The following is a 27160-nucleotide window of genomic DNA, read 5'->3' as shown; positions in this document are numbered from 1 at the left end:
GGGAAAGAGTGCTCATTTCACACTCGTGAGGACCTGGCTTTCAATCCTCAGCGTCTACATACAATGCTGGGCACTGTTGTGTGCACACATGCCTGTGACTCGGCACCTGTGACCAGCATCACTGGCTCACCAGCTTAAAGCTTTGATAGTCTGCCTCAAGGAGTGAAGCAGGGAGGAAAAGAGCAAATACCCAAAGTTCTCCTCTGGTCTCCACATGTACACACATGGATACACATTCACTATACATATATGTACACAAGAAAATTTTTAAATAAACAAAAATTGAATAGAATACAAATCAAAGGTAATGTACCTTCCATGAACATAGTAAATAAATATCACTAATTATTACTTTCTTTTGATGAGTGGTGGTACACCTTACACAAAACCTCTTACCCAGTCATGTAGGCTGTTGTGCAGTTTGGAAAATGCCTAGTGGAGTTTTGAGTTTCAGAGAGAAATTTTACTCTTGCAGTAAGTTTGCATGTGTGTAACTTGTGCAGTGTGTACATACCTCAGCCAAGGATCGGTAGATTCAGCTACCCAGCCTTGAGGCAGCATGTGGCTGCATCCCTCCAGGAGAAAGCCCCACCCACCCCCAACCCCATCCCTTGCACTGCCTGGGTCGGCAGAATCCTGAATAAAAACATGGTTTCTCAGAAGAAAACTGACCAGGTTTTAGTAATGGACCAAGTGATATGGGACCAGGACCGTGCACACACAAGAAGATGTAGATGAGCCAATAGGCAGGGACAGACTGGGCGGGTAAGAGGTGACATTGGAATTGAACAAGGTCCCTAGAGAAGAGAAATCTGTAGAGAAAGAGGAAGTAATTTTACAGACTACAACCAGAAGGAAGAATATCTAGAAATCTTCACAAGGCAGCAGAAGACCCAGATGAAAGCTGGCCAAGGAAGCTAAGCAAAGTGGTCCACTACATGGAGCATTGCCCCGGTTCCTGTAGAGGCAGCCAGGGGGTACCATCTGCACACGCACGTGGGGGGGGGGCGGGGAGATGGCAGCGTTGCAGAACTGACTGGATAGTGAAAGTATGGACAGAATGAAAAGCTGGAAATGCAGACCCACAGGGAAAGAAGGGCAAAGACCTAAAATACCTGCCTGTATTTTCCTCAGGGGAGACATGAGGGAAAAAACAAAAACATATCAGTTTTCCTGTGTTTACTATTAGTCTCAATTCTTCTGAACTGTTGTTATGAATCAGCAGAAGAGAAACTGAAGTGGCCCTAAAAGCATGAGTTCATGTTGGAAACTCATGTGAACCCTCAGAAACAGCCATTGGGAGTCGATTGGACACAGAGGTTGGGGTTACTTGGTTATGACTAGGCTGTTTGTGAAATGCTTATTTAGGCTCTAATAAGGTTGAACTTGTGTTTCATGAAACCTGTTAACATGTCCATTGGAAATTTTTCATGCTCAAAGTCCATAGGCGGTAATTATCGTTTAACCATTTTACAGAAACCAAAGCTCTGCCATGTTAGCTAACTTGGGCAAAGGTCATGTGCTGGCATATAAAGGTCTCTAAAGTCACTATGAGTTAGGCTTCCCATATATATTCTTCTCCTGCCATCAAGGGTCATGTCAGCTTACTGAGACCGCAAGCCTTAGTCCCAGCAGAGACACACATGCTCCAGGGCTTAGAGATTAAAGAAAATCAACTTTCCAGGGGAGAGTTGGATAAACTCAGGAGAGCAGAAGCTCTGAGATAAAACATCGGTGAGTAAGGGTGTAGGTGTGTATGAGAATGCTTGTGTACGTGTGTGTGTGTGTGCATGTGTGTGTGTGTGTGTGTGTGTGTGTGTGTGTGCATGTGTGTGCATGCACGTGGATGCGGATGGGTGTGTGTATGTGTGTAAGGTGGGACTTTACCACAAGGAAAAGAATTTCTTTCAGAAACCCAAGGTTACACATTTAACTTTTCCCAAACAGCTTCATAGCTCAGGTCACCGGGCCATCGCTTTTAATGAAAGTGTGCTGTAGCACTTCTACCAAAATAATAACAGATGATTCCACAGAGGTGGTGACATAAGCAAAGATTTGGAGATTAGAGAATTAGGTGGTGGTCTAGACTGGCTGGGGAGGAGCCTTATGGGAAGCTGAGGCAAGTGAGGCGGGTCATAGGGAGAACTAACAGCAGCTTAGATTCCCAGGCAGGAGTTCACTTTTTTTTTTTGGTAGGAGTCTGAAGGGTCTTTAACAAGGAATTTTTAGCTGAGGGTCCGGCACAGACCTGTAACTCCAGCAGTTGGGAGGCTGAAGCAGGAGGGTCACAAGTTTCAGGCAAGAACAGACTGAAACAAACTGAATTATATAATTACGTGCAGAAATTTTCAGATAATCTCAGAAGCATGGGAAATGTCCCTAAACTCATCACCCAGTTTTAGAAATATCAATGGCTAGTTGTGTCTAATGAATCTCTTCCTTTAATTAATTGTTATGATTTTGCAGCAGGGCTTGAAATAAGAGCCTCCAACCTGCTAAATACATGGTATTTTTACTAGTGTGCTTTAAAGTGAAGCCTATGTTCTGTCATTTCATCCACATGCACCAACATGTGAGTCTTTGATGGGGCATTTAATATCATAGTCATCATCTCCATGACATTTCTAATAAAATCCATACCCAGTGCAAATTCAGATTTCCCCAGTCGTTATTGTAGACGGAGTTTCTGGTCCACCTGGTCCCACAGCTGTTAGGACCCAAATAAACACACTGAGGCTTATATTAATTATAAACTGTTTGGCTGATGGTTCAGGCTTCTTATTGGCTATCTCTATCTTAACTATTATCCAATTTTTATTAATCTATGTATCTGCACATGGTCTTGGACTTACTGGTGATGCCTGGATCTCCTGCTTCCTTGGCACCTACATGGTATCTCCACTCAAGACTCACTCTCTGCATTTCTCTTCCCAGAATTCTCCTAGTGTGCTAGCCCTGCCTATTCTTCATGCCTGGATACATCCTGTCTGTCCATTGGCCAAACAGCTTTATTCATCAACCATTAAGAGAAACATGTATTCACAGCATACAGAAGGACCTCACCCATCACGTTATAAAATTGTCTGCACTTGGGACTCAGTTGTTGTTTTTCGGTGTTTAGTGTCTTATTTTCTAGTAGTTTGCCTGTCCTTTCCTTTGCCCTATGACATCACTTGCTCTAGAATGTTTGTTCTATATGTAGAGCATCCCACATTCTGAATTGGTCTGATTACTGTTTGAGATGTTATTTATTGTGCCTTCTATAGCAGAGTTGGTTCAATTTTGAAGGGTGGTATGTTCCCTAGTTCACACCAGAAAGCACATGACATTTGGTTGGTTGGTGGTCTGGAGCAGTTTGTCTGATGTTCAGGAGATGTTTCCCTGGTGGCTTTTGCAACTTCTAAGGGTTGTTTCCTAGAGTTTCCATTGTGGGCTAGGAAACAGGGCCCTGAAATTTTTTGAGCTGAGGATAATATGAGCAAAACATTGTATTTACCTCACTTTGTTGCCCAGGCTGACCCCAAACTCCTTGGCTCAACTCATCCTTCTGTCTCATCCTCACATTCATGAGACTATTGATGTGAACTGGTGCACTCAGGTAGAAAATTTAATTTGACCATAGTATGTAGCATGAGTGCTCAAGGTCATGGGAAGCTTGTATAATAGACTATTCTGGTATTACAAGAACAGGAGACTAGCAATCAGCACTGGAAGACAGGACAGACTCAAGAGAAGCTGTACAAGGGAAATCTGTAGGACTGAGCTTTGGGTAAAACTTTCTGAGCCAGATACAAACACAGAGTTTTAGGTTTGTAGTTGAGTGCCCTGCTTAACAAAACTAGGAAAGTCAGGAATCACAATGGTCTCAAAGCAGCAGGCACTGAGAAATCCAGTTTGAGAAAGTATAATCTGGCCCATAGTCTGTTTTGGCTCAAACATCTGGTGAGCAGTTGAAGACTGAGGATTGCAGCTTGGGAAAAAAAGGCTGATGACGGAAGGCAGGTAATGGCTGGAGTCTTGAGAGTATATCTGATAGCCAGTGAAGGGCGAGTTGTGAAAAGAAAGGTTTAAGTACAAATTTTGGTGATGTGAACACTGATGGGTTTCGTCAAGCCTTCCTCCCCAGGGCTTCCGTTTATTTAGATTAGTTTAGCCCAGGATATCTCCCTTCCAGGGCTCAGTGGCTTCCCTTCTGTGGCTCAGCTTTCTTCTGTAAATGGAAAGAAATGCCATCCCCCAAGGAACAACATGTACTTTAACTGCTGCTCTTTTAATTTTCCTGGAGCCAGACTGTAAAAACATGACTCCTTGCTACCTTTCCTTTTTCCTTAAATCTAATTTCCTGTCTTTGTGTGACTAATCTGTTCTTTGGGGAAGCTAATGGCAACAGTAAAGAAGAAGGTAGGACATGAACAGGAGCCGATAGTGGGCAAAGGCAATGTGTCTTCCGCCTGGCTTCCAGAAAGGGAAAATTTGTACCCTTGAAGATGGTGGAGGAGAACCTAGGGGGTTGGGATGGTCACATGGGTAGGAATGACAAGTGAGGAAAGGATGAGAAGGACTGGGCTGGGGAGGGGGTAAGCATGTTGGTAGGCATGATGTTTTACATCCAACTTTGGAGAGAAGAGTGTGATGAGAATGAAGAATCTGAACACAAAGCTCTAGGAGTTGACACTCACACGAAAAGCTCTATGGTCATGTTGGCCATCAGCCAACTTGGGAGATCCTACTTACATTGGAAGTCAATCAAAAATCATAGCCAAGACCTGAGAGTCAGGCTCCCAGACCCACCTGACAATTGTTAGTTTTTTAATTGTTTTAAATAATCTTTAATTTGGGGGGGTGTTTTTCATTCTTCTATCTACTCAACCCTCACCCTTGTTTTTTGCTCAGTTGCGTTTCTTAAAATCTATGTTGCTTCATATGAGATGACAAATGAAGCAAAAAAAAAAAAAAAAAAGTCAAGTGACATACAAACAAGGCTTAAATCACTTGGACAAAAATGATGGTTTTTTTGTTCAAAAAATACTAGGAAACATGCTGAAATAGGTGGTTATAAATTAAACCCAGGGCTTAGAGGAAAATGTACTATACAGAATCCAGATTTAACCACAGAGAGAGAGAGAGAGAGAGAGAGAGAGAGAGAGAGAGAGAGAGAGAGGAAGAGCAAGAGCGAGAGAGGAAGGAGGGAGAGAATAAGAAAGTAGAGAGGGAGACAGTAGACCAAGAGATGGGTATCTGGGGAGAACAATGGGTGAGTAAATGAGTAAGGTATAATGATACATATGTATGTGTGAGAAATGCTATATAACAAACCCCATTATTTTGTATGCTAGCTGAAAACAAAAGAGATGACTGTGTCTGAATCCATGTCTGAATCCAACTGAATCAAGTTGGATTCTGAATCCACTTGAGGCCTACTGAACACCATGAGAGTATCATAGGCAAGCTTATTCTAGGTATAAATAGTGGGGGCTCCTGTGGCAGTTGGAGCTAGCTTCTATTTCCCACAAAATCAATATTTGGAATTCTAAATCTCTCACCATGGAGTTCATTTTATCTAACCTTTTAAAAATAAGGTGCAGGGGTGGGGAAGCCACATTCAAAATCAGGGGCATTTGCACAGTCTTAGAGCATTGAGAGGTACACACCAATGCTGGGAGAAGGGAGGTCTTGGATCTGATTAGCAAGAAGAGCAGTGTCCATGCATTGAGTAAGAAAGGAGGGCTTTACCCTTATGAGGAGTAGAGTGGATGGGGGAGGTAGGAAGCAGGGTGGAGAGAACTGGGGTTTATACATAAAATGAAAAATAATTTTTAAATTAAAAAGGAAGCCAGAAAAAATGGCCCCGAGTCCCACTATAGCACAAGCCCTTGACTCCGTTGAGTTACTTTTGTAATGTTTGATTTTTCCAAACTTTCTTTGAGTGTTAGAGCCCATTAATTGCTTCCTTACAGCAGCTGCTTATGATTTAGAATTGATCGTGGGCACACACGGTCTGTTGTTTGGGGCCCAAACAGACATCATAAAAGATCTTGTACTTACAGTCTCACCACAGAAAAATGCCCAGGAAATAATAGCTGTAAAAATTAGTTTTCACCCAAGTAGGGCTGGTTTTGATATTTTAAATTTTGGGTTATGTCCACCCTTTTCTGTTTGGTTTTAATCTTCAATGCAAAACGAAAGGTGTAAAGTCTACAGCTGTAAATCCATTTATTGTCGTAATTCCCATGTCAGGCTTTGTGGAGTTGGATATGACCATAACCACAGCTCTCCTGCCAGGGAATTTGGCTTCTCCCATCATTGGTTCTTCCATGTTGCTGCTTTGAACCCATTTCACTTCGGCAAGAGTTAATTGAGCACCTAATCTGTGCTCAGATTGACTGAGCCTAAAGTTCAGTTTTATTTATTAAAGGAACGAGGCTACAAGTTCAGTTTGGTTTTGATTGGCAACAACTCTCAAAGGCAAATTACATCCAATTGACATCACATTGTCTGCAAGCATTGCTACCATCCACACAGGACATTCCCATGCTTCCTGTTCCCTTTAGGAAGTTCTGTGTTTGCCTTCTTCATTCCTCGAGTATCTGAAAAATAGCTTTTGCTTTTTGTTTCCCAACAAGCATAATATTTAAGTGTGGTTTTTAATAGTCACCAACGTTGATAGGCCACACACTTGTATGTTCCTTTGTTTTAGTCAAGGAAGGGGCGTTCTTTTCCCCCATTTAACAAATGAGGAAGCCAGTTCAGCAAGATTAATTGGTCTGCCCGAGATTACACATGTGCCTTGGTCAGAGTTCCCATCTAGATGTGTGACTTGAAAGCCTGACCACGAAGATACTTCTGTTTCACATTCATTTTAAAAATAACACCTCTGAGTTACTCTTGTGATTTCCTTTGACTTTTTACTGAAACACTTAAAAAAGAAATTATAGGTTACAGACTCACACATTTTATCTATACTTTTAAACAATGCAATTCTATAAGAGAAAAAATGACGATTTATATACTACTAGCTCAAGTTATTTGTAAAGTGTAAAGTCTATGTGTCAAAATAATTTCATTTTAAACTTCATAAAATAGAACAATTAGAGACACCCCAAAAATTATATACATGCATATGCTAACAAAACAAAACTTTGTACCTGAATTCAAGTCTTGCATACGCATATGAAAGAAAACAGGTTCGAATTTTCATGATGGGAAAGTTGGTACTAAGTCCACTGGAAATATTACTCAGAAGTAGGGACACGTACAGAAATGTCCACATCTAATTAGCCAGGGTTCCCATTTTTCAAAGAATGTACTAGATTCTCAATTTTCACTGTTATTTGCGGTGTCATTTTCTGTAAAATCAGAAATGTGCTAAAAATGGCCAGTGTGCAATTTGAGTATGTGTCTCACTTCCTCAGAGCCCAATTAAGTATGCATGTGGGGAAACAGAAGTCAACAGTCAGTACAGTTGAGGCACCATCTTAATTCTACAAGAGTAAAGTATCTATCCTGTTTCTTTTCTCCCTGAGAAACTGCAAGCATCAACAACACATGGTGCAAGAACTCTTGACACCATGGAGAGAAGACTTAGATCAGCCATCCAGCCTCTGGGGCTGTGCTGTCCTATGAGAGATCCACCAGAGTGGAAGGCTGCCTTCTTCTCCATCAAAGACTAGGGCAATAGGCATTTACGATATAGGATTCTATATGCAGTTTGCTTCTTAATAAGTATAGGAAGGGAAATATAATGAAGATATACTGTATCCAGAAGTTAATATACAAGATGGGTGATATTTTGATCATGGCATAGTGTGGCTGCCATGTGCCATGTGCTGAAGATCACAGAACAGGCACTGTGCAGACACTGCCACACTGTGACCACTATTATGGATCCTTGTGTGGACCTTCAAATTAGTAGTGATGAGTAAACTATCTCTGCTCTCTCTTCTCTCTTCTCCTCCCCTCCTCTCCATTTCTCTCCCCTCCTCTCCATTTCTCTCCCCTCCTCTCTGATCTCCTTTCTCCTTTCTTCTCCTCTCCCCTTCCCGTCTTTCCTGATCCTTTCTTGTTCCTCTGTACCTCTCCCATACTGTCATTTCATTTCTAATTAGGCCAGCTGTAGCAGTCAACACTCCAGATTTAAAATGCAACCCCAAATCCATATTTATACTATGCATGATTCACTTGGCCTTGGAACAGCTCTTCACCTGGCTGAACTTCTTTACCCATATTGAGAGGCACTCGGGAGTCCTTGTGTCCAGTCAGTTATCCACTCTTGTTGGTTCAAAGGAAGTGAAGTTTACAGTTCAAGAAATGTCTTCCAAATCTAGCCTTTTCCTTGCAGCCTCACTGCCTCACTTTATTTCATAATTTTCTCACCACTCACTGGGACCAAGACATGACTCTCTAAGAACAGCTAACACCCCACACGCTGGGAGTCCCTCAGAGCAGACACACCCCGTCTTACCACACTGAAGCTGATGACAGGATCTGGCCCAGACACCAGAGTGTGGCTAACCAGCCTTTTTCCTGCTATTCCCTATTTCCACCCTGAACTCCACAGCTGTTCTTCCCCGAAGAACTCCATCTTTCTGTGATAGCCTGGTGTTCTCTCACCCTTACACACGTTCTTTCCTTCTGCCCGAACCCCTTCACGTGCCTTGTCTTCCCCTTTATCTCTAGCCAACTTCACAGAGCCAATTGCAGCTCTTCCTTTCCACTCCAGCTCTCCTCCTTTCTCTCTTCCATTAGTCTTGCAACACAAGATTTATCCCACTGATTGTAGTCATACTAACATGCCCAACCCCCAGACCCAGAGAGCGCTGACCAGCTGACGCAATAAATACTTAGGTGATGGAGCCTGTTTGAGCCCATAATTCCACAGTAATGAAAAGATTAATCAGAGTTGTGTTACCTCACAAGACTGAAAAATCAACTTACCTATGATGTTCAGGCGCAGAGGTCACCAGCCCCTTCTGTGGTGACTGTCTTCCTGGGAATCCTAAGACATGCTACTTTCCTCTCCAACAGAATTTAGTTTTATTTCATGATTTTTAGACTGTTCCCATTTCAAAGTAAGTGAAGTTTACAGTTCAAGCAAATAAAGGGCCCCATGACACACTCTTTACTCTTTCAACCATATCTCATTCACTTTAATTGAAATGTCATCAGATAGTTTCTAAAGATCTTCCTTTGGGCCTCTCTTTGCTTTTAGTTTCTTTGTTATGGAAATAGACAATAAGAAACACTAAAACTTGAGTTATTTGGGTAGAAATAGACTTGGGATTACCAAAATCAATTATAAGCCAAGACGCTCATCGAGGAGCTGAAACAAACAGCAAGGCAGTGACTATAAATGATGATTTTAAAGCTATGTGAACAGGGGCTAGTTTGCCATGCAGAGCGTTGACTGTTACCGATTACCTGGTGTAAGTCAGTTACATTCTAACAATGCTCTTAAGCAGCAGTTCTCAATTGGAGTTGCCCTTTGGAGTTGCATATCAAATATCCTGCATATCTGTTATTCACATTACTATTTATAACAGTAGCAAAATTACAGTTGTGAAGTGACAACAAACTAATTTTATGGTTGGAGTCGCCAGAACATGAGGAACTACATTTAAGGTTTGCAGCCGTTAGTAAGGTTGAGAATCAATGCACTAAAGAGTATTCCCACCTGAGTGTAATGATAGACACAAACTTCATTAGCATCTTTCGGTGTTTATGTAACTAAGGCTGATTATACAAAAATATTTAGAAATGATAGTTCTGTTTATGAGTGGGCCTATTCGACATTCCAGACAGGTGACTGACATGCCTCCAAAAGCCTTACACAAAGCTGTGACCCACAGCTAGTCCTACACATTTCTTTTACACTGACCTCAGCTTTGTTTTAGCAGAAAAGGGGACTTTGGCTTAGTTACCTTACAGTCATTGCTACTGCACTAAATATTGTCAAAGGCATTATAACTGCAACAGCAAAATGCTATTTACAAATACTCTCAAGTTAAGTCTAAGGAGATATCTTAGTGGTTAAGCTCATTGGCTGTTCTTTCAAAGGACCCGCGTCCAGTTTCTAGAACCCACATGGCACATCACAGCTGTCCATAATGTGGGAACCAGGCACACATGTGGTGCATACACATAACAAATCTTCGTAAGTGAAATGATGAAAGCCATTAGTTTATATTGCTGCTTATCTTTTAGTTAATACTAATGAGGGTCTTTAAAACCAATTATAAAGATGGAACAAAATAGCTCACGACTTTAAAGGTTAGGTATCAGAGAACCTCCTTGTGCTGTGATATTTTGACTTGGAAAAGCAGCATGGCTCCTGCAGTTAGAAACACTATCCTCCACAAGGGCTTGGGAAGGAGAAGCACCTTACAGAGGTCAACATAGGTACCAAGAGGCTAGAGGTTACTACTGCTATGAACCAGAACCTTGGGTAGGAAGAGCCTTCCCCAGGAGACCACGAAGGCACCAGGAACCTAGATGTTTCAGCTGTGGTAGAATGGGACATATCAAGAAGGCCCTCACATCGAGAAAGGTCCGGTCATTCCCAGTAGCAGTGGAAGACAATCTCTCACAGGACGAATAGATAGTTCTTTGCCTATTGTGAAAAATAATACTGCTCTAGATGGTAGTTTGGCTAGCAATGAAGAATCATATGTGACTGGACAAAATGAGAAACGCATATTTTGGCAAACTTCTTTTAATGATAAAATACCTCAGTTGAAATTGAAAAAAAAAGAAACACTGTCCTCTGGCAGAGCCCCACCTGGTTCATCTGACTGAACCCATTTTTTTTCAGTGAAGAGGCCCAATTCAGAGAGAAGAGCAGGCTTTCAGCCCCATAGAAGAAAGCTCCTTCTGTCACCCTGGAGCACAGGAATGGGGGTGAATGTCCCAAGCAGCCACCACAGCTGTGCATAAAGGGTGACCTTGGCTTTGTTGCTGTCTTGAGCTTGGCAGATGCAGGATTCCATGATGTCTGCTCAGAAATATCACTTTCCTTGCTGGTCAGTTTTTGGTGCAGATTTTCATGTGTTCGTGAATTAGGCATCCTACATGGGCACTCTGGCTCTAGTCAACATGTGTAGATTTGACAATGGCCATTGGATTTCTAGAAGATTTGTTTCTGCTCCCCATTATAAGGGAATTTCAAACAGGCTTTGACATCACTGATGCCAAGTAACCCAACAAAGTGCCTTTAGAGGGCTCAGCCTCTAAGATCTCACTAGAAAAGCAGACAAAACTGTACAGAGGGCAATCTTTGAGAAGCAAGGGGAAGGGTTCACAGTAAAAGCTGACTTGAAGGTCCTTGGGTTTTCTAGGAGTCATTGTTACTTAACCTTAATGAGAAGTGTTTAACTTTAGAAATACACTCTTTAAGGGGTTGTAGATTTAGCTCAGCAATATAGTGCTTGCCTAGCAAGGCCCTGGGTTCAGTACTCAGCTCAAAAAAGAAAAGAAAGAAAAGAAAAAGAGAAAGGAGAGAGAGAGAAAGAGAGAGAAAGAGAGAGAGAGAGAGAGAGAGAGAGAGAGAGAGAGAGAGAGGATTTAGCTTTGTTGGAGGTAGGCACCACATTGTCGTAGATTAGCCTGTTCTACCATATCCTTTAACCATGGGTTAGAATAGTAATAAATTTTGAATAGACTTTCAACAAATGCATGTTCAAAGTACAGGTTGTTAATACGCTACTTCAGTCGGAACTGGATTCTCTACTGCCTAGCTTGAATTTCCATAGTAGGTTCCTCTCGTTCCTCTTTCCATTAGCTCTCCAGTGCTCTACCAAAACTAATACCCAAACTTTACAACATTAGTATCTGTATTTAAAAAAATACAAATATCCCTAGCTTTGGTGTTTATTATTCACTGCCTTATTTGCTGAAAATATTAATGGGCATATTAAACATTCACCAAAAATGTTAAAATATAATTCTCTTAACTTCCCTCTAACCTGTTGACAAAATTACCTGGAGGATGAAAAGAAACGGATTTTATGAAGGTGATTGTATTATCTGAGCCCTATCTCCTGCTACCTGCTCAGCCTTTTCTTTCCTTTTTCTTCATTTAGAACCCATAGCCTTAGCGCTGGTATCTGTATGGTAGGATGTAAAGCAGGGGCCATTTCAGAAGTCCCATGTTGAAGGCAGGCACCAGACACATGGGTGATTCTGAGAATCAAGTTCCACGTCTGTGCTCCATGGTCTTGGTATTTAAAGTCATGCAGAATGAATTAAAATCCTGGACAGCTCATTTCCAAGAGGCCTCACATAGGAAAGATCTGAGTTTCATTTTTGGCCTCTGTGAAAGGATTATCATAATTCTTCAGTGCATTGAAGGGAAGATTAAATGTAACAACAACTCACAGTTCCTTGTTGATGAGAAAACATGCAAAATACAAGACGTGATGTTGTTGTTGTTGTTGGTTTGAGGATCTAACCTCACAGATCTTACCAAAAAGGCATGTTACCTATACAACAAAGATAGCCACATGGTATACAAAATCAGTTCCAGTGGATTTGGATGCAAATATGAAACAGACAGTGATAAAGCTGTTGGTTTAGAATAAGCAGACAAATCTCGTTGTGGTGTGGGGATGCTAGAGACTTCTTAAGTGGAACACAAAGATAACTGTGAAGAGAGTGGGCTCCAGTGCTGTCCCTCTGAAGTGGCTGATGCTTAGCATAAAGCGGCATTTTGGTTGCAGCAGGCACCCCATGTTTCTGCCAGCAGTGGTATAGACCCTTGTGATAGACCCTTCCCCTTCACTTCCTGCCCAGGCCTTACGCTCCTATGTCCTGGCCCCACTACAAATGGAGATGGTGAAGATAATTATGAGACAGACATTTTAATTCCTTGGACCGTGCTGAACCACAAAATATGACTTCATTATCAAGAATTAGAATGGACAGCATAATTAATGCCTCTAGACATTTCTTACTATAGAAGAATAGGCTCTCAACAAGAAGAAATTCCTACAAGGAAACATTATGTACACATGTGGTCACCTGATTTATGAGAAAGGTAACACAGTACCACAATGGGGAAAAGATGCCATTTTCAGTTAACAGTGTTCGGTTAACTTGATAACCACCTGGGGACAAAAAACATCCTGACTTCACCTCCCGTAAAATCAGTTCTCAATGAAGTCACACTCAAATATGAAAGATGCAATAATAAACCTTTTCACTTGTAGAATAAACAGACTGACTTCCTCATGATGTGCAATAGTTATAGATTTCTTTAGTTGACTACAAGCATAACAATAAAGAGAAAAATGTTATATTGACTGCTAATCAAAATTAGCAGTGTCTGTTCATTGAAGATGCCCCGATAGGGAATGGAGATGTATCTCAGTGATACAGCATTTGCATAGATTCTCAACACCCAGCTGGACCTGAGTTCTAACCCCAGTAGTGCCACCACCTAAAAAAACAGCAAGAACATTTCAACAGAATGTACAAGCAGAACAGAGCATGGGAAAAATGTTTTTTCTAATAAATATAGGTGGCAAAAATTCAAACTAAATAAAGATTTTTAAATCTCTATGTATACATATATGTGGCATGTAGTATATAATAAATTCTAACAGATCAATAGGATAATTTAATGAAACAAAGGCAGAAGCTGATAATTCTTTATGAAAAGAATGTAAAATATTGAATAGGTATATTAAAAGGGTGTTCAATATGTCACTAGGGAACTATACAATAAAGTTAAATTACTATACCCTACATGAGCAAGTGAGATAAAAAGGAGAAAATATCAAGCTTTAGAGATGATCTGAAACAAACTGAAGTTGAGCACAGAAATTATAGGTGTATGAATGTATGTACTACTATTTTCTTTTTCTAATTATGTTACAATTAGAATTTAAAAACTAAAGTTCTTTGAGAAAACTGACAATATGGTTCTTTACGTTTCCCATAAATCTTTCCATTGACATGGTAGGCTTATTCAAATCCTTTTAAAGCTAATATTTTCTTTTTTTCTTTTTTTTCCCTAGGGTCCCCCTGGTCCAAAAGGTGATAAGGTGAGAAAATGCATTAATGAAATTAATTTACCAGAAATCTATATTGCCATGATCTGTGGTGTGTCTTTAGACCTTTGTATTATGTATCATGTATGGATTACAGATAAAACTTTATTCTTATTTTTGCTCTTCTACAGGGAGAACAAGGTGATCAGGGGCCTCGGGTAAGTTAAGCACTTGTCCTGGGAGAGAAATGATTTTCCAACTCAAAACATCCTAACTATCCTTATCCTTTGTGTGTTGCATGACTTAGTAACATCTGAAAAGATTGACAAGCCACTCATAAGCAAGAAATATCTTGCTAATGAGTATGTGTATTTTGTGCATTATCATAGCTCCATTACAAATAGAACATTCAACAACTAATGAACCTACTGGAGCCATCCAACAGCCACCTCTCCAGTGACCGTTGGGTTCTCTAGATGAGCACGTTGTTTTGCAATGGAAAGGCCATGTGGTATTCTCTTGAATTTGGCATTTCCCTCTGATGAAACTTCTCGTGCTATTGCATAAATATGTTCTAGCATAGATAAAAAATTTATTGTATTTTACATATTTATTCTTCCTTGTAAGTTTGAATAACACTTGTTTGGACTTTTTGTTTTCCCAGATTTGTAAGACAGATAAGAGGTGTAACATAATTTAGCACTGTGAGCAGAGGGCTGTTTGTTCTCTGCTCAGATGTGGCCCCTTCGACCATCATAACCAATGTCAAATGCTTTGTTGTTGCCTTGGTAGTGCCAAGTGCTTGGGTTCACATCTGGGCCTCATTACTCAAATGTTCAGACATACTGTTCCAATGATGTAGTGGCTCTGTTCAGACATACCTCTCAATTTTCTCATGTCACTACGCACAAAAGCGAGTATTTGGTTGAAGAGAGAATTTTTTTATGGTGGAAACATACATTTAAAATATTCAGGTTGAAAGCAGTAACTATGGAGGTCTCTGTATTTAGTTAATTATTGAATTTATGAATACTACAGAAAAATTTTTGTCAAAATATGTAGTTGATGCAGATGAAAGAGGTTTTTGCCTTCCTTTTACCTCATGTTCCTTAAAGCTGGGTAAAGGTGCTTGGGTTTGCTTCCCTTCCTGTTCTTCAGCTAACTTCATGTTGAAACAGTGATGCCTCCAGGCAAGCAGGTTTCTCCATTCAGTTAGTTATCCTAGTTGATGACTGCCTCGAAGCTAAAAGCTCATCAGTGGTCCAGGAGAGGGAGCATCATGATAGCTCCTGTCATGGGGAATGGAATGGAACCCATATCCTTAAGTGAGAAAATGAAAGCCCCTTGATCTGTGGGTGGTGATATTTCACACGGCTGGTCACCCTGAATTGAGTATCATGGCTTTCTACACCCAGTATCACAGTCCCCCAGTGTGGCCTCTCCAGGTAAAAGGGAAAGTCCCCACTCTGTGAAGTGTTCCTTTGGCAGAAGTGCAGGGGTGGTTCACAGCCTAGCTGTCATCAGTCAGCGCTCCGTCTTCTTTCCCAGAAAGGTGTGTTGGCTTTCATCGTTACTAAAAGTGATGATTGATTAGAAAGCTAGGCCAAATTTCCAAGGTGAAACCTGACACCATCTGAAATGCACGTGGTTTCACATTGCATTACAAACTAAGTCTTGGACCAGAAGCCCAGAAAGTTTGGCCAAAGTTCACGAACTGCTTTGACAAACCCAGACAGCCTATCATACAAGTTTCTGCCAGTTTTCACACCAGCTGGGGCCAAGTTTCACACAGTTCAGGGGCCATTTGACGTTTGGGGTGGAAAGTGGCAAGAACTGGTCTTGTTTTCTTGAAGCATGCTAAGTGTCCTGGAAAGCACATGCAGAGACAATGGGAACCCTCGATTGATGCATCTCCTCTTATGAGCTCTACCTGAAGCTCAAATATGTCATTTGTAGAGTTCTAGAATTGTGTAAGCATTCCTTCATAGTTGTATGATTAGCTTAAAAATCATTTAAAAAGGAGCAAAGGAATAGCCCGTACTTTAAGAGAAAAGAAAATCAAAGCTGGAGAAGTCTTCAATTGTAATGAAAACTGGCTGCCATGTCTTCTGCCTAGGCATAGTAGTCCAGCTAATGTTTATTGAGAATCTCTTACTCACTCACTCACTCACTTACTTACACACTATGTTGGGCTCAAACTCATGATGGCTATTATTTTGTTTTGTCTAAAATAATATAGACGTCTGTATTTGCCCATTTCACTTTATCTAAATTTCACATATTTAGACGTCTATATTTGTTCATTTGTTTCAAATGATTTATTTCTTTGCATAATTTCCTCTCTGACACTCTACTGTGATTTGAATTCTTTATTGGGTGGCTTTATATTATAGCATCAACTGTATTTTTCCTAAATATGAAATCCCCCTTGATCTGTTTCTTTGAATATCAAAGCACCATAGTAAAATACAATATGTGAGTAAAAGCAGGAGAGAAAAAAGTATAGAAACTAAGGATGCAAAACTGGTTTTGAAGGCTTGAACACATGTCAAGGCACATACACCAAGCATTGCCATGTTCGAAGCATGTGTCTGCTTAAGTATCATGGCTTTCTACACCCAGTATCACAGTCCCCCAGTGTGGATGTGATGGAGACCATGGATGTCCACTTCTTTCTCCCTCTCCCATCCCTCTGCCAAGCTACCGTTATCTCACGTAGTCTTCCAATTCATCTTGTTTCCACTCTTGACCCGGATGCATTTTCTGCCAAGTGGCCAGAGAGATAATTGGTCTTTGTAAATTAGGTCGTGTTACTCTTGATGTAAGACCCTTGAGTGAAGTACTCACTGCTGTGTTGGCTTCCTTGGACCTTCAAGGTTGGCTTTTGTCACCTCTTCTCACGCTGGTTTTCTCTGCCCACCACCTTCTAGGCACAATTTTCTGCGTGTTCCCAGACCTCCACACGGTCTTCACATGCAACCCAATGACGTTTCCAGCTGTCCTTGCTTCTCTGAGTTTCTTGTCCTTGGCTCTCCTCATTACCTGAGATCTCATCTCAGAGATCACAGTCAGAGGAAATTTCCCTCACTGTCCATTCAGAGCTTGAGGTGATGCTGGGCTTTTTCATTTACTCACCTGCTTGGTGGCTATACAGGTTGCCCTTTCCCCCATGGAGCATAAGAACTAGGACTTGATCTGGCCTAGAGTAGTAAGAACTTGATACATCTTTGCTGGGTTTTGTAAAAACTGTTCTGACACTGCCACCTCCAATAAGCACGTGCTCTCAGTGGTCCCACTAAGAATGCTGTGGTTGTATATTATACCCCCTAAATGGTTACCCAAAGAGAGGCTGGGAAGTGAAAATCCTTCCGTTTTCAAGTGCCACTGGGAAGTCTTAGCTACACAGCAAGTTCAAGACCTGCCTAGGATACATCAGAAACTGCCTCAAACAAACACTGGACCTGTGAGTTGAGGTAATTTGAGCTCTGGCTTGCTAAGTGGCCTCTCTCTCTCTCTCTCTCTCTCTCTCTCTCTCTCTCTCTCTCTCTTGAAAACCACATGAAAAGCAAACTATTACACCTTCCAGGGAGTGAAAGTACTTTGAAGATAAAAGGATTCATTTAAAGATCAGTGACATTTCATTTGCTAAGAGCATGTTAAAGATTGAAAAGTATCAAACTGATTTTTTTAACTAAAGCTACATTATGAGAGATATTGAATGTCTAGCATTCTTGACAATAAGAAGTCGCTGAAAATTTCTGAGTTCCTCACTGATGTGGCACTAGACTGTTGCATGTAAGTACCAAACGTCCTTCATAAAAGTGTGCTGGGTTGTAGTGCTCCCCACAGAATGAAACTGAATGAAAATGAGAATTGAGAGAGCAAACAGACAGGAAAATTCTGTCAGTCACCTGAGGCAAGGCCATAAGAATCTGCGCTGTACAAATGATGTCTGTTCTTGATGGAGAGGTCAGCACAAGTCCTAAGAGGTTCTGTTTGGAACATCAGGGGTATCTGGAGGGAAAGGGCCGCGTGGGCCACATAGGTAAGAAGTCCTCCAGTGAGGTGCTGTGCTGGAGAGCTGAGGAGGAGGCCTGAAAGGGTGCGCCAAACCAAGGCGCACAGCTCCTCCCTTCCCATGGCATCAGAGTATGTTATTATTTTTCTCATATAAATATAGAAAGCAGTTGATGGTGTTGATTACATAACTCTATGGTATATTTTGAGCCAAGCCCAAGCTTACAATTTTAGGTATAATATAACAGCCATTGATGCCCGCTGATTTTATTTGATAAGCGTGGAGCTCACACATTTCTCCTTACCAACCAGGAGATACTAACAGATACTGTCAGTCTTCAGTTTGCACACATTATTGTCTTGCAGTTGGGGCTCTAGGCTACTGGGACAAGTTGGAACTTTAACTTGCTGTCAGTCAGCAAGCACTGGCTTAATCATTCTTCATTCACCCTCATAGCTTTGTAGAACAAAATGGGGGTGACAGTGGCTTTGCTGTCTGGGGTAACCTGTCATAAGGAAGCTGGCAGGTGTGGGGGATGGAGTGGCATGGAAGTTGAACTGGGACTAACACGACAGCGGTACACACAATGATGATGTTGTTGATTGCTTCATCTTAACATTGTTGAGCATCTTTCCAGATAGGATATTTATTTTCAACTCATTGGATTTAAAATTGCCCCTGAGACATGGTAATGGGTATCTATAAGAGTGTCCCCATAAAAGGAAGACTCACCCTAAATGTGGATGTCACTGTCCCATGGTCTGGGAGCCCAGACTGAATAGTGGCAGGTAGGATGAGGACATGTGACATGGATTAATAAAATAATATGAAAAATCTGTTATAAGTCCTTGTCATGGCTGACAGTTAATCCATATGTCATGTGAGACATCCAGGGTGAAGCAACATGGCCATGGTGATGCAATCTAAGTGGAGCTAGTGAGAGTCAAAGAGGCCCTTACCTCTAGTTTGCACTGTGCTGAGTAGACAGACTCCTTCCTCATCAAACACATAGGTGTCATAAAATCAAATATCAATCCTATGACTATTTACTTGTATCATTCCCACTTTATAGAGAGGAAAACAAAGGCTTAGAAAACATATATTTTGTCCGAGGTAACAGTCAGTGGCAGAACCAGGATGTGAACACAGGTACTTACAAGGTTGTAATCTTCCACAGAACGTAGAATTATGTCACTTATATTTGTCCTCCTGTTATCTTCTCCACCCCCATCCCCGCCCTTGGTTCTAGGGATATAACTCAGGGCCTTGAACAAGCCAGGCAAGTGCTCTACCATGGGATTGCACCCCTGCCTTTCAGTCACCTTCCTGCAGTACCATTCTTAGGTCTTACTCAATGCTTCCATGTGAATTGTACATACCAGCTCCCTCTGTACCAGTAGGATTTCTTCTCCTTCAGGATAACCACATGAGAGGAGACTGCTTTGTCCTTTTCCGGAATCCATTCATGTTCTATGAGCTGATTCTGTGTGCCTTTCACACAAACATGGAATGACATTTCCTGACTGGTAAGGGGTTCCATTGTTACATAGAGAAGGCTCAAGACTCCCCTAGGACTCATGTCATCCTTATCTGCACCCACCACTGCTGTCAGGATCTCTCCTCTTCAACAAAGTGCACTTTCTGCCCCCTCTATAACTAAGGCCAAGGGCTCTCATTATGGACCACAGCAAGAGCAATTATAATACCCAAGGCATTTACAATAATCATGTGTATTTCTTTCTCTTTATCAGTGACATATATAAATATAACCTTGAAAATAGTCAAAGCTGTTTCAATATTTAAGTCTTTTAAATTAAAGGACCATATTCTCGTACAAAAGTAACAGCTTTATTAATCAAAGTTAGGCAATAAAATTAACAAATTGCATACAGCTATCTTTTGACTATATATTAATCTAGTCAGCTGGCTACCATTAGCTTGCCAAGTATCACAGAGCCCGATAAAGGAGAGATTTAGTGGTTATTGGCCTCAACATGATCAGCCAACAGCTGCTTTTAAATGAGTCTTAAGCTTTCAAATTTTCAATAAGCCACCCAGGAGCTTGGCTTAAGTATTTTCATAAAATTCATCTCTCGTCTTGGTATATCCGGAGTAAATTTTCATCACAGCTGGGCCTAGGCAAGACTGATAGCATCTTTAAAAAAATCTTCAGAAAGACAGATTAAGCTCTCAAAAAGGAAAGCATTTAGAAGTTCATTTTATTATCTTAACCTTTATTGACTTGAGTGATTAAACAGACTCTTTGGTTCTGCTAAAACATTTAGGCTTGGATATTAATTTGATTTCTTATTTATTTAACCCTTGCCTTTTGCTATGGTCATAGTGAATACACTACTTATTTGGTCCCACACTTGTCACCCATGCAAGGGAATGAATATAATATAATGGAAAGAAATAAATTGGGAGAAAATTATTTTAATGCTCTCCAGATTTAGTAGACATTGGCGTGGAAACCACAAGCTCATTATCATTTGTAAATTTTTTATATATTTTCTAATCAGATATTTTAAGTGTTTTATACCCTATATCAGACCTCTAAGAGTGGTATAATGAATTAAACTTGGGAATGTTTGTCATTTTGTCCTAATATAGACACATTTAAAAATAATTATTTCTGCCAGCAGAAGGGTTCATTGTATAGACAGGATAACCCCTGGAGTTTGGTATTGTAAATTACATCTCAGAGTTATTGGATGAGTTACTAGACTTATCAAATATGAAAAACAGTAGATGTGAAAAACTTAAGTGATTTTTACCTATTCTATATCACTTTAAATTCTGTACCTTGGAGTCTTAGGCAGTGGCTCATTGGTTTAGAATACTTGCTGTGCATGCATATGGACATGAGTTTGAACCCCTGGACCCAGACAGAAGCAAGCGTGACTATGTGGGCCTGTGACCCCAGTACCAAGGGGTGGAGACAGGCAGATCCAGGGATCTCTTTGGCCTCCAAGGCTAGCTGAAAGTACGAACTGCAGGCTCAGTGAGAGACTGACTGTTGCCAACAATAAAAGGTTGGCGGTGATAGAGGAAGACCTCCAACATCATCCTGTAACCACTGCATGTATGCCCATGGGCACCCCTCCCACAGTTGTGTGTGTGTGTGTGTGTGTGTGTAATAAATTCACAATGAATGTGAATTATTTCTTAATGTAATAAATCTGTGTATTTCTAGCCCTACAAAATATATGAAGTAATTAATCCTAACAAACAAGTTTTGTTTAGAATGTATTGAAGTTTGAGAATAACGCTTCACAGAATCTCCACGTGAACAAACAGCAGTGGGCTGCGAGGCTTCGTGGGGAGCTCTGCAAATGACCACAGGGACAGAAAAGGAAAGCGGAGCCCACTGCTTGCCTGTCTCTGGCAGAGGCTTCTGAGGGCTGCTGCTGGACAGTTTAAGTAGTCGCTGGATTTCCTTTGTGCCTTTTAAGTGCAGTGGCCTTCTTGTCACATCCAAACTGTCATCTTACTCCTATCATCCCCGGGTCTCCCTCTTACCTCTGCTTGTCTCAAACCTTGGATGATTTCAGATTAACGCTCAACTACCTCCTGTTGTTGTGACAGATGATGGTGAAAGGTTTTAGATGACAGAGCATATGTGTGAATAGTTAATACCATCCCATTAAGGCTTCATTTGCTAGAATTCTTACAAATGCTACTTCATGTGAAATACAGGTTAAATAATTTAAGGACTTCATCGATGAAGGATATTTAATGATCCCACCTTAACCACAGAACTCTGTAGAAGATTTTATTAAGCAAGTTAATTTCCACTTGAATTCACACATAAGATTTCTAGCTTTGCTAACTCATACAAATTGAAGTTAATGTCTACATTAATATTGACACTAACAATTAGTCCCTACAACCAAAAAATGTAATGCAAGGTGGGAGGTAAAATGCATTTAGACAGAGAAAGTAACTGTTAGTAAATATATTAAATTTGTGTTGGAAATGGACAAAATATGAAATGCAAACTATAACTGGTAATATCTAAAAATAATGACCATATTACAGAGAGAAAATGCATGCAATTTATTCTAATATGATTGCAACCACTCTTTCACCATCTAACCCCAGTGCAGAATTATATTGCAATTGGAAATACTGGGAGTGAATCAACCAGGTAGAGAAGAAAGTATGGAACAGAAACTTCCAGTTTCTGTTTGCGGAAGTGGCTCAGAGAGCAGGTCGTGTTCTGGATTCTTCCTTTCGGGACAGGTCAAATGATGGCTTTCTGCACCGGCAGATGCTGTTTGGGGAGGGCGGGTGGTTCCTGTAGGTCTGGCTGAGATGGGCCTCTGGGAAGTCATTTAGAGCCAGACAGCCGCATCCTTCCATATGTATACCTGCACTAATGTGTCCAACAGCCCTTGTAGCAGACACAGCCTGTAAATCACAACTGGCAAACAAGACTGGCTTTGTAGGGAAGGATGTCAGTTGCACAATCCTACTTCAAATGCAGTTGTGTGGGGGCTAGAGCCAGTGAGGACAGAAGGCTCTCCATCCCTCAGAAGGCAGTTCAGCTCTGCTGCCTGAATGTTGGTATTGGGGAAACCCTCACCCTCACCCCAGTTGGGTTCCTTGTGTTTTGTTAGCACAAATGATACTAATCAAATAATACAAAGTATTGTTATTACCATTGTAATACTGTTGTTTCCACCACCCCATGTAGCAAGAAAGCTCTGGGGTGGTGTTCTCATTCTTTATGGACTTGTGGACATTGCATGAATCTGTTGATAAAAGTCAGGCATGAAAAATGGTGCACTCAAATCCCTCCAAACAGGAGCAGGACGTGGTAGTACTGATCTGAAACCCACATATGAGGGAGGCTGAGGTGAGAAGATTATGAGTTTGAGGCTAGCCTGGGCCAAAGAGCAAGAGCCTGTCTCAGAAACAAAGACAACAAACTTTAATACTAGCATCCAAAGTGTCGGAAGCCTAATGAAATAGATAGCATTTTAGGGAAGTGATTCAACATCAGGCCTGCAGGACTTGGAATAAGATGGAATAAGGGGAATTATAGAGAGGAAGCAAGAAGAGGGCGAATTGCCATCCATGGTGATGGTGCTGTTCTAGCCGGAAGCCACAGGGACAAAGTGTGGAGCAGCAGAATGAAAATAACCTGAAATGCAAGAGTGGTGATTCTGCCCTCTTCCCCACTTCAAAAGAACAGTCAGCCCCACTGATCAATCTCTGTCCATCAGCAATGGAGGAAAGGGGGCCAAGGGAAACATCATCCAGTTTTTAATTAAGAGTAAATGCGTTCAGTTGAGCCTAATACATTTTTATTCTTTGGACCTTTGGTCAGGCTTACTATTTTTAGAAGCTGGCTTAATATGTTTGTCTATGTTCTTTTAATTGGCCCAGCCTTGAACTACCTTGGCAGAACCTTGACCTCACCATCCTTGAAAGGGGGCCATCAGTTTGTGAGATTTCCGGGACTGTCCAGGGGAAATTCTTGCTGTGGTGAAGTAGGAAGGAAGGAAGGAAGGAAGGAAGGAAGGAAGGAAGGAAGGAAGGAAGGAAGGAAGGGTGTGACTGTGGGATCTGGGGCTAACCAGAGTAGCCAGGGAACCTTCTGAACACCTGCCTTCGTTCTAAGTGAGAGGCCACACTGACTATGTTCTTTTGTCTTTTGAAAGTTGTCCAAGCTGCTTCTCATATTAGGAGTAATCAAAGCCTGAATCCTTATCACAAAGCCAGTATATACTTAAGCAGTGTACCATTTATCAGTGTGTGTATGTAACAGAAAATGGTCTGGCCTTACATGTATTTTATGTATACATATGTAAAGCTCTTTGCTTCTAATTGCATTTTGTCTATGATGTCTTTGTGAAACATTTATCTACAACTGTTATTCACATACGCACACTCTAATCCCATACATATATGAAACTAGTCTTATTTATCTCTAATTCCTATAAAGAAAGAAAAGTGAATGGCTAAAGCAGCTTATAAATTCTTTTCAGTTACTTGACACATCATACTTTTAGGACTAGCTTCTTTCTACTCAATGTGGCCATTGGGGACTAAAGAGAATATAAGGAGCCTTTAATAATTCAACACAGTTTTTCTTACACATCTTCAGAGAAAGCCATTTGCAGTTTTCCTTTGCATGGTGAACATTCCCAACAATCACGTCAAAGAGGGGCTCTGACTTTCCTGTGGAGTTCCTTGGCATCCATTATAGTCTTCGGGAAACAAATCTTTCTCTTGGTTTGAATATTAGAGAAAAGTTGGAGACATAATTCGGGCAAAATCAGGTCTCTTCCACACATTATTTCTAAATAGTTGTGGAAATCAGAAAAGTCTCTGATATGCCAGCCTGAAAAATATCCTTCAAGGAGTGAGATCTTTCCAGTGTTGAAGAGGCTCTGGCAGTTGACGTACACTGCAATAGTACCAGGTAACTGTTCATTCTTGATTGTCTCCTGCCCTCACGTTATCTTGACGCTATTATTCTTTTAGAAGGGAAGCATTGGAACACTTGTAAACTGTTAGTATAGCTCTACCAGACATTTCTTGTTTTGTCCTCTTTAGTATGGCTGGTCTTCATTCTATGTCAGAGAGACCCTTGTACATTTCTTGGTTATGTCTTTATTGCTTAAAAAATTATAATCCATTTTGACAATCATTATAATTTTGATGATGAAAACAATATAAGAACATTAACTTTTTTCTTTGTAATATTTTCCTAGTTTCTACTTTATTTTTTATTTCATTTTTTTATTAGTTCAAATTAGGAACAAGCTTGTTTCACATGTCAATCCCTTCTCCCTCTCCCTCCCGTCACCCTCACCCCTCCTACCCCCACCCCATCCACCCTCCACTCCCCAGGCAGGGTAGGGCCCTCAATGGGGGCTCCACAAAGTCCACCACATCATCCTGGGCTGGGCCTAGGCCCTTCCCCATGTGTCCAGGGTGAACATTAATTTTTCAATGCTTATTTGTCTTGTGACAGTCCATGTGTGAAGAGCAGAGAACAACTTGCAGAAATCAGTTTTCTTCTTCCTCCTCTGTGCCTCAAACTTGGACCTTGTCAGTAGGCACCCTTATCTATTGACCCATCTCCCTGGCCCCATTTTACTTTTTATCAGTCATTCTTTCTCTGCCAAGTTGATAGTGGTTGTTTATATTTGGAGGCTCACCCTACTGTTCATTCCAGTTTTATTTCCATGTGTAGATAAATACACAGTTTCCATACTGACAAAGTGAAATGGCTAAAGGACTGTCAATGCTGTGAAGTATAGAGAGCCACACTATGGGGCCATTCCTTTTTCTTTTTTTCGGCTCAGTGGAAACTTACTTTCTAGTCTTGTGTTCTTGCTTGGTAGCCATTTGAAATTACTCGGTACTATTGTAGAAGGAAATTAATTTGAAGGAGTCACAGGAAGAATGGCTATCTGGAGATCTGCTAAACACTCTGGATTTGTTCAGAAAGTTCATGTAGCGATTTACAACTCCACTCTCCATTTTACACTTTCAGGCAGGAAAGTCAAACAAAACAGAAATGGAGACAGCTTGTCATGTCTCCAGTGCCATGGTGACTGCTAATGCTGTAACTCTACACTGGCCCAGGGTATTACTTCCACTTTAGAGCCATGCAGCTCTAATAAAAAGTGTCAGGGAAGAAGGCAAAGTCAAGTCACGCTATCTACCCAGAATTTTATACGGGAACTGCTACAACAACTCAAGATGTTTAGAATGTGTCAAATAAAATGGCATGCGCCCACTGGGTTGTACTTTGAGAAACTGTCACAATGTACATGGTGTTTCTGTTCAGCCTGTAGAGGAGGAAAGGAATTGAATGTCTTTATTCTTCCTTGTTACTGGAATCTTTGCCCTTTTTATGCAGTCTCCCTGTTTTGAGGCAGTTAGTCTCTGGGAGAAGATGAGAAGCTACAGACTGGGAACCTGTGGGGATGAGATTCTGATAGTAGATACATTTTATTTGGATAACTCAAACTAATGGCTGACCTTCCAATCCTTTGAATGCTTAGGAAACAGAAAGGTCTAGTTCCAGCGGGTCCATGTGTTTTCATATTTTGAGTTGCAGAAGCTGAACAGAGTCTATCTGCCTCACATGGGCTGGGCACTCTGCCTTACAGACACCTGTTTTTAAAAGCCCATGCGTCCACTGGCAGTGGAGTTTGAAACAGTAGACATTACAATGACAGTGTGCATGACAATATTCGGACTTTAAGGTCACAAAGTAACTAATGCTAAGTCAGGTACTTTTAAGGAAAATGTGCCTCATCATTACCTTTAAAACCGTTTACATGGCATTTGGTTTAAAATCACATAGACTTCTTGAACTGCTGTCAAACTGTTATATCATAGATTTTGCTTTATTAGAAAGCCTACTCTGTTGTTTTAGAAAGGTAAAAAGTAAATGCTACTTCAACTCAGTAATTTTGTTTCAAGATTCCAAGTAATTTATGCTGTTTTTAAGATTTTTTTTTGTTTAAAATGTAAGTTACAGAACAGCAGAATTTAAAAACAATCTCAGGCCATGTACAGAATAGACTGGCAGTTAAATAATGAGCAAATAACATTAACATGATAGATTTTAGTCCTTAGCATGTTTAAAATCAGAATAATCATAGTCATTGAAGAACATTCAAGAGTTGGGGGAAATGATCCTGAATTTCAGTTTCTATGAGGATATATTTTAACAATGTTAGTTTATTGCTTGGGATGATCTAGCTTAAATATCTGTGTTGGTCACAGCTGACATTTATGGATATTTAGAATAATAATATAAAATTAGTTGCATGAGCTTGTTTTATTGGAGCCAAATAATTTCTCTAGCAGTGCTACTCAGTCTAAAACATCATGCTTTCATGCATCGTTCATGTTTCCTGGGGGTTGTGTTGTTCTGGTTGTATAGTCGGATTAATGGAAACATCTCCCATTATAAACATTCCTAACAAAATTGCCCTTTGGGGGCACTAATCAAAAACAAGTTCATAAGTTGTTTGGAATTGTCTCTTACAGCTGTACTGACAAATATTAAAAGGAAATGCTAATTTAGTTTGGTGGTGTTTGACTGTTTTCTGGGTCCTTGCTGATATAAAAATAAATTGAAACCTGATTTCTTTGAAAGCAACACATACAAAATTTGAAGGGGAAA

At 40.7% G+C, this 27160-nt stretch overlaps 1 protein-coding gene across 1 annotated transcript in view; it reads left to right on the top strand.

Annotated features, from left to right (window-relative positions):
* Col25a1 (collagen type XXV alpha 1 chain) overlaps nucleotides 1-27160 on the top strand; it is a 373933-nt gene that overhangs the window by 220970 nt on the left and 125803 nt on the right. Inside the window, exons 6-7 of the mRNA XM_035451853.1 lie at nucleotides 14010-14036; nucleotides 14174-14200. Of these exons, the coding sequence (XP_035307744.1) occupies nucleotides 14010-14036; nucleotides 14174-14200 (54 nt within the window). The remainder of the gene's footprint in view (nucleotides 1-14009; nucleotides 14037-14173; nucleotides 14201-27160) is intronic.

This window comes from Cricetulus griseus, assembly GCF_003668045.3.
Source record: "Cricetulus griseus strain 17A/GY chromosome 1 unlocalized genomic scaffold, alternate assembly CriGri-PICRH-1.0 chr1_0, whole genome shotgun sequence".
Lineage (NCBI taxonomy): Eukaryota > Metazoa > Chordata > Mammalia > Rodentia > Cricetidae > Cricetulus > Cricetulus griseus.
This window is presented reverse-complemented; position numbering and strand designations above follow the sequence as displayed.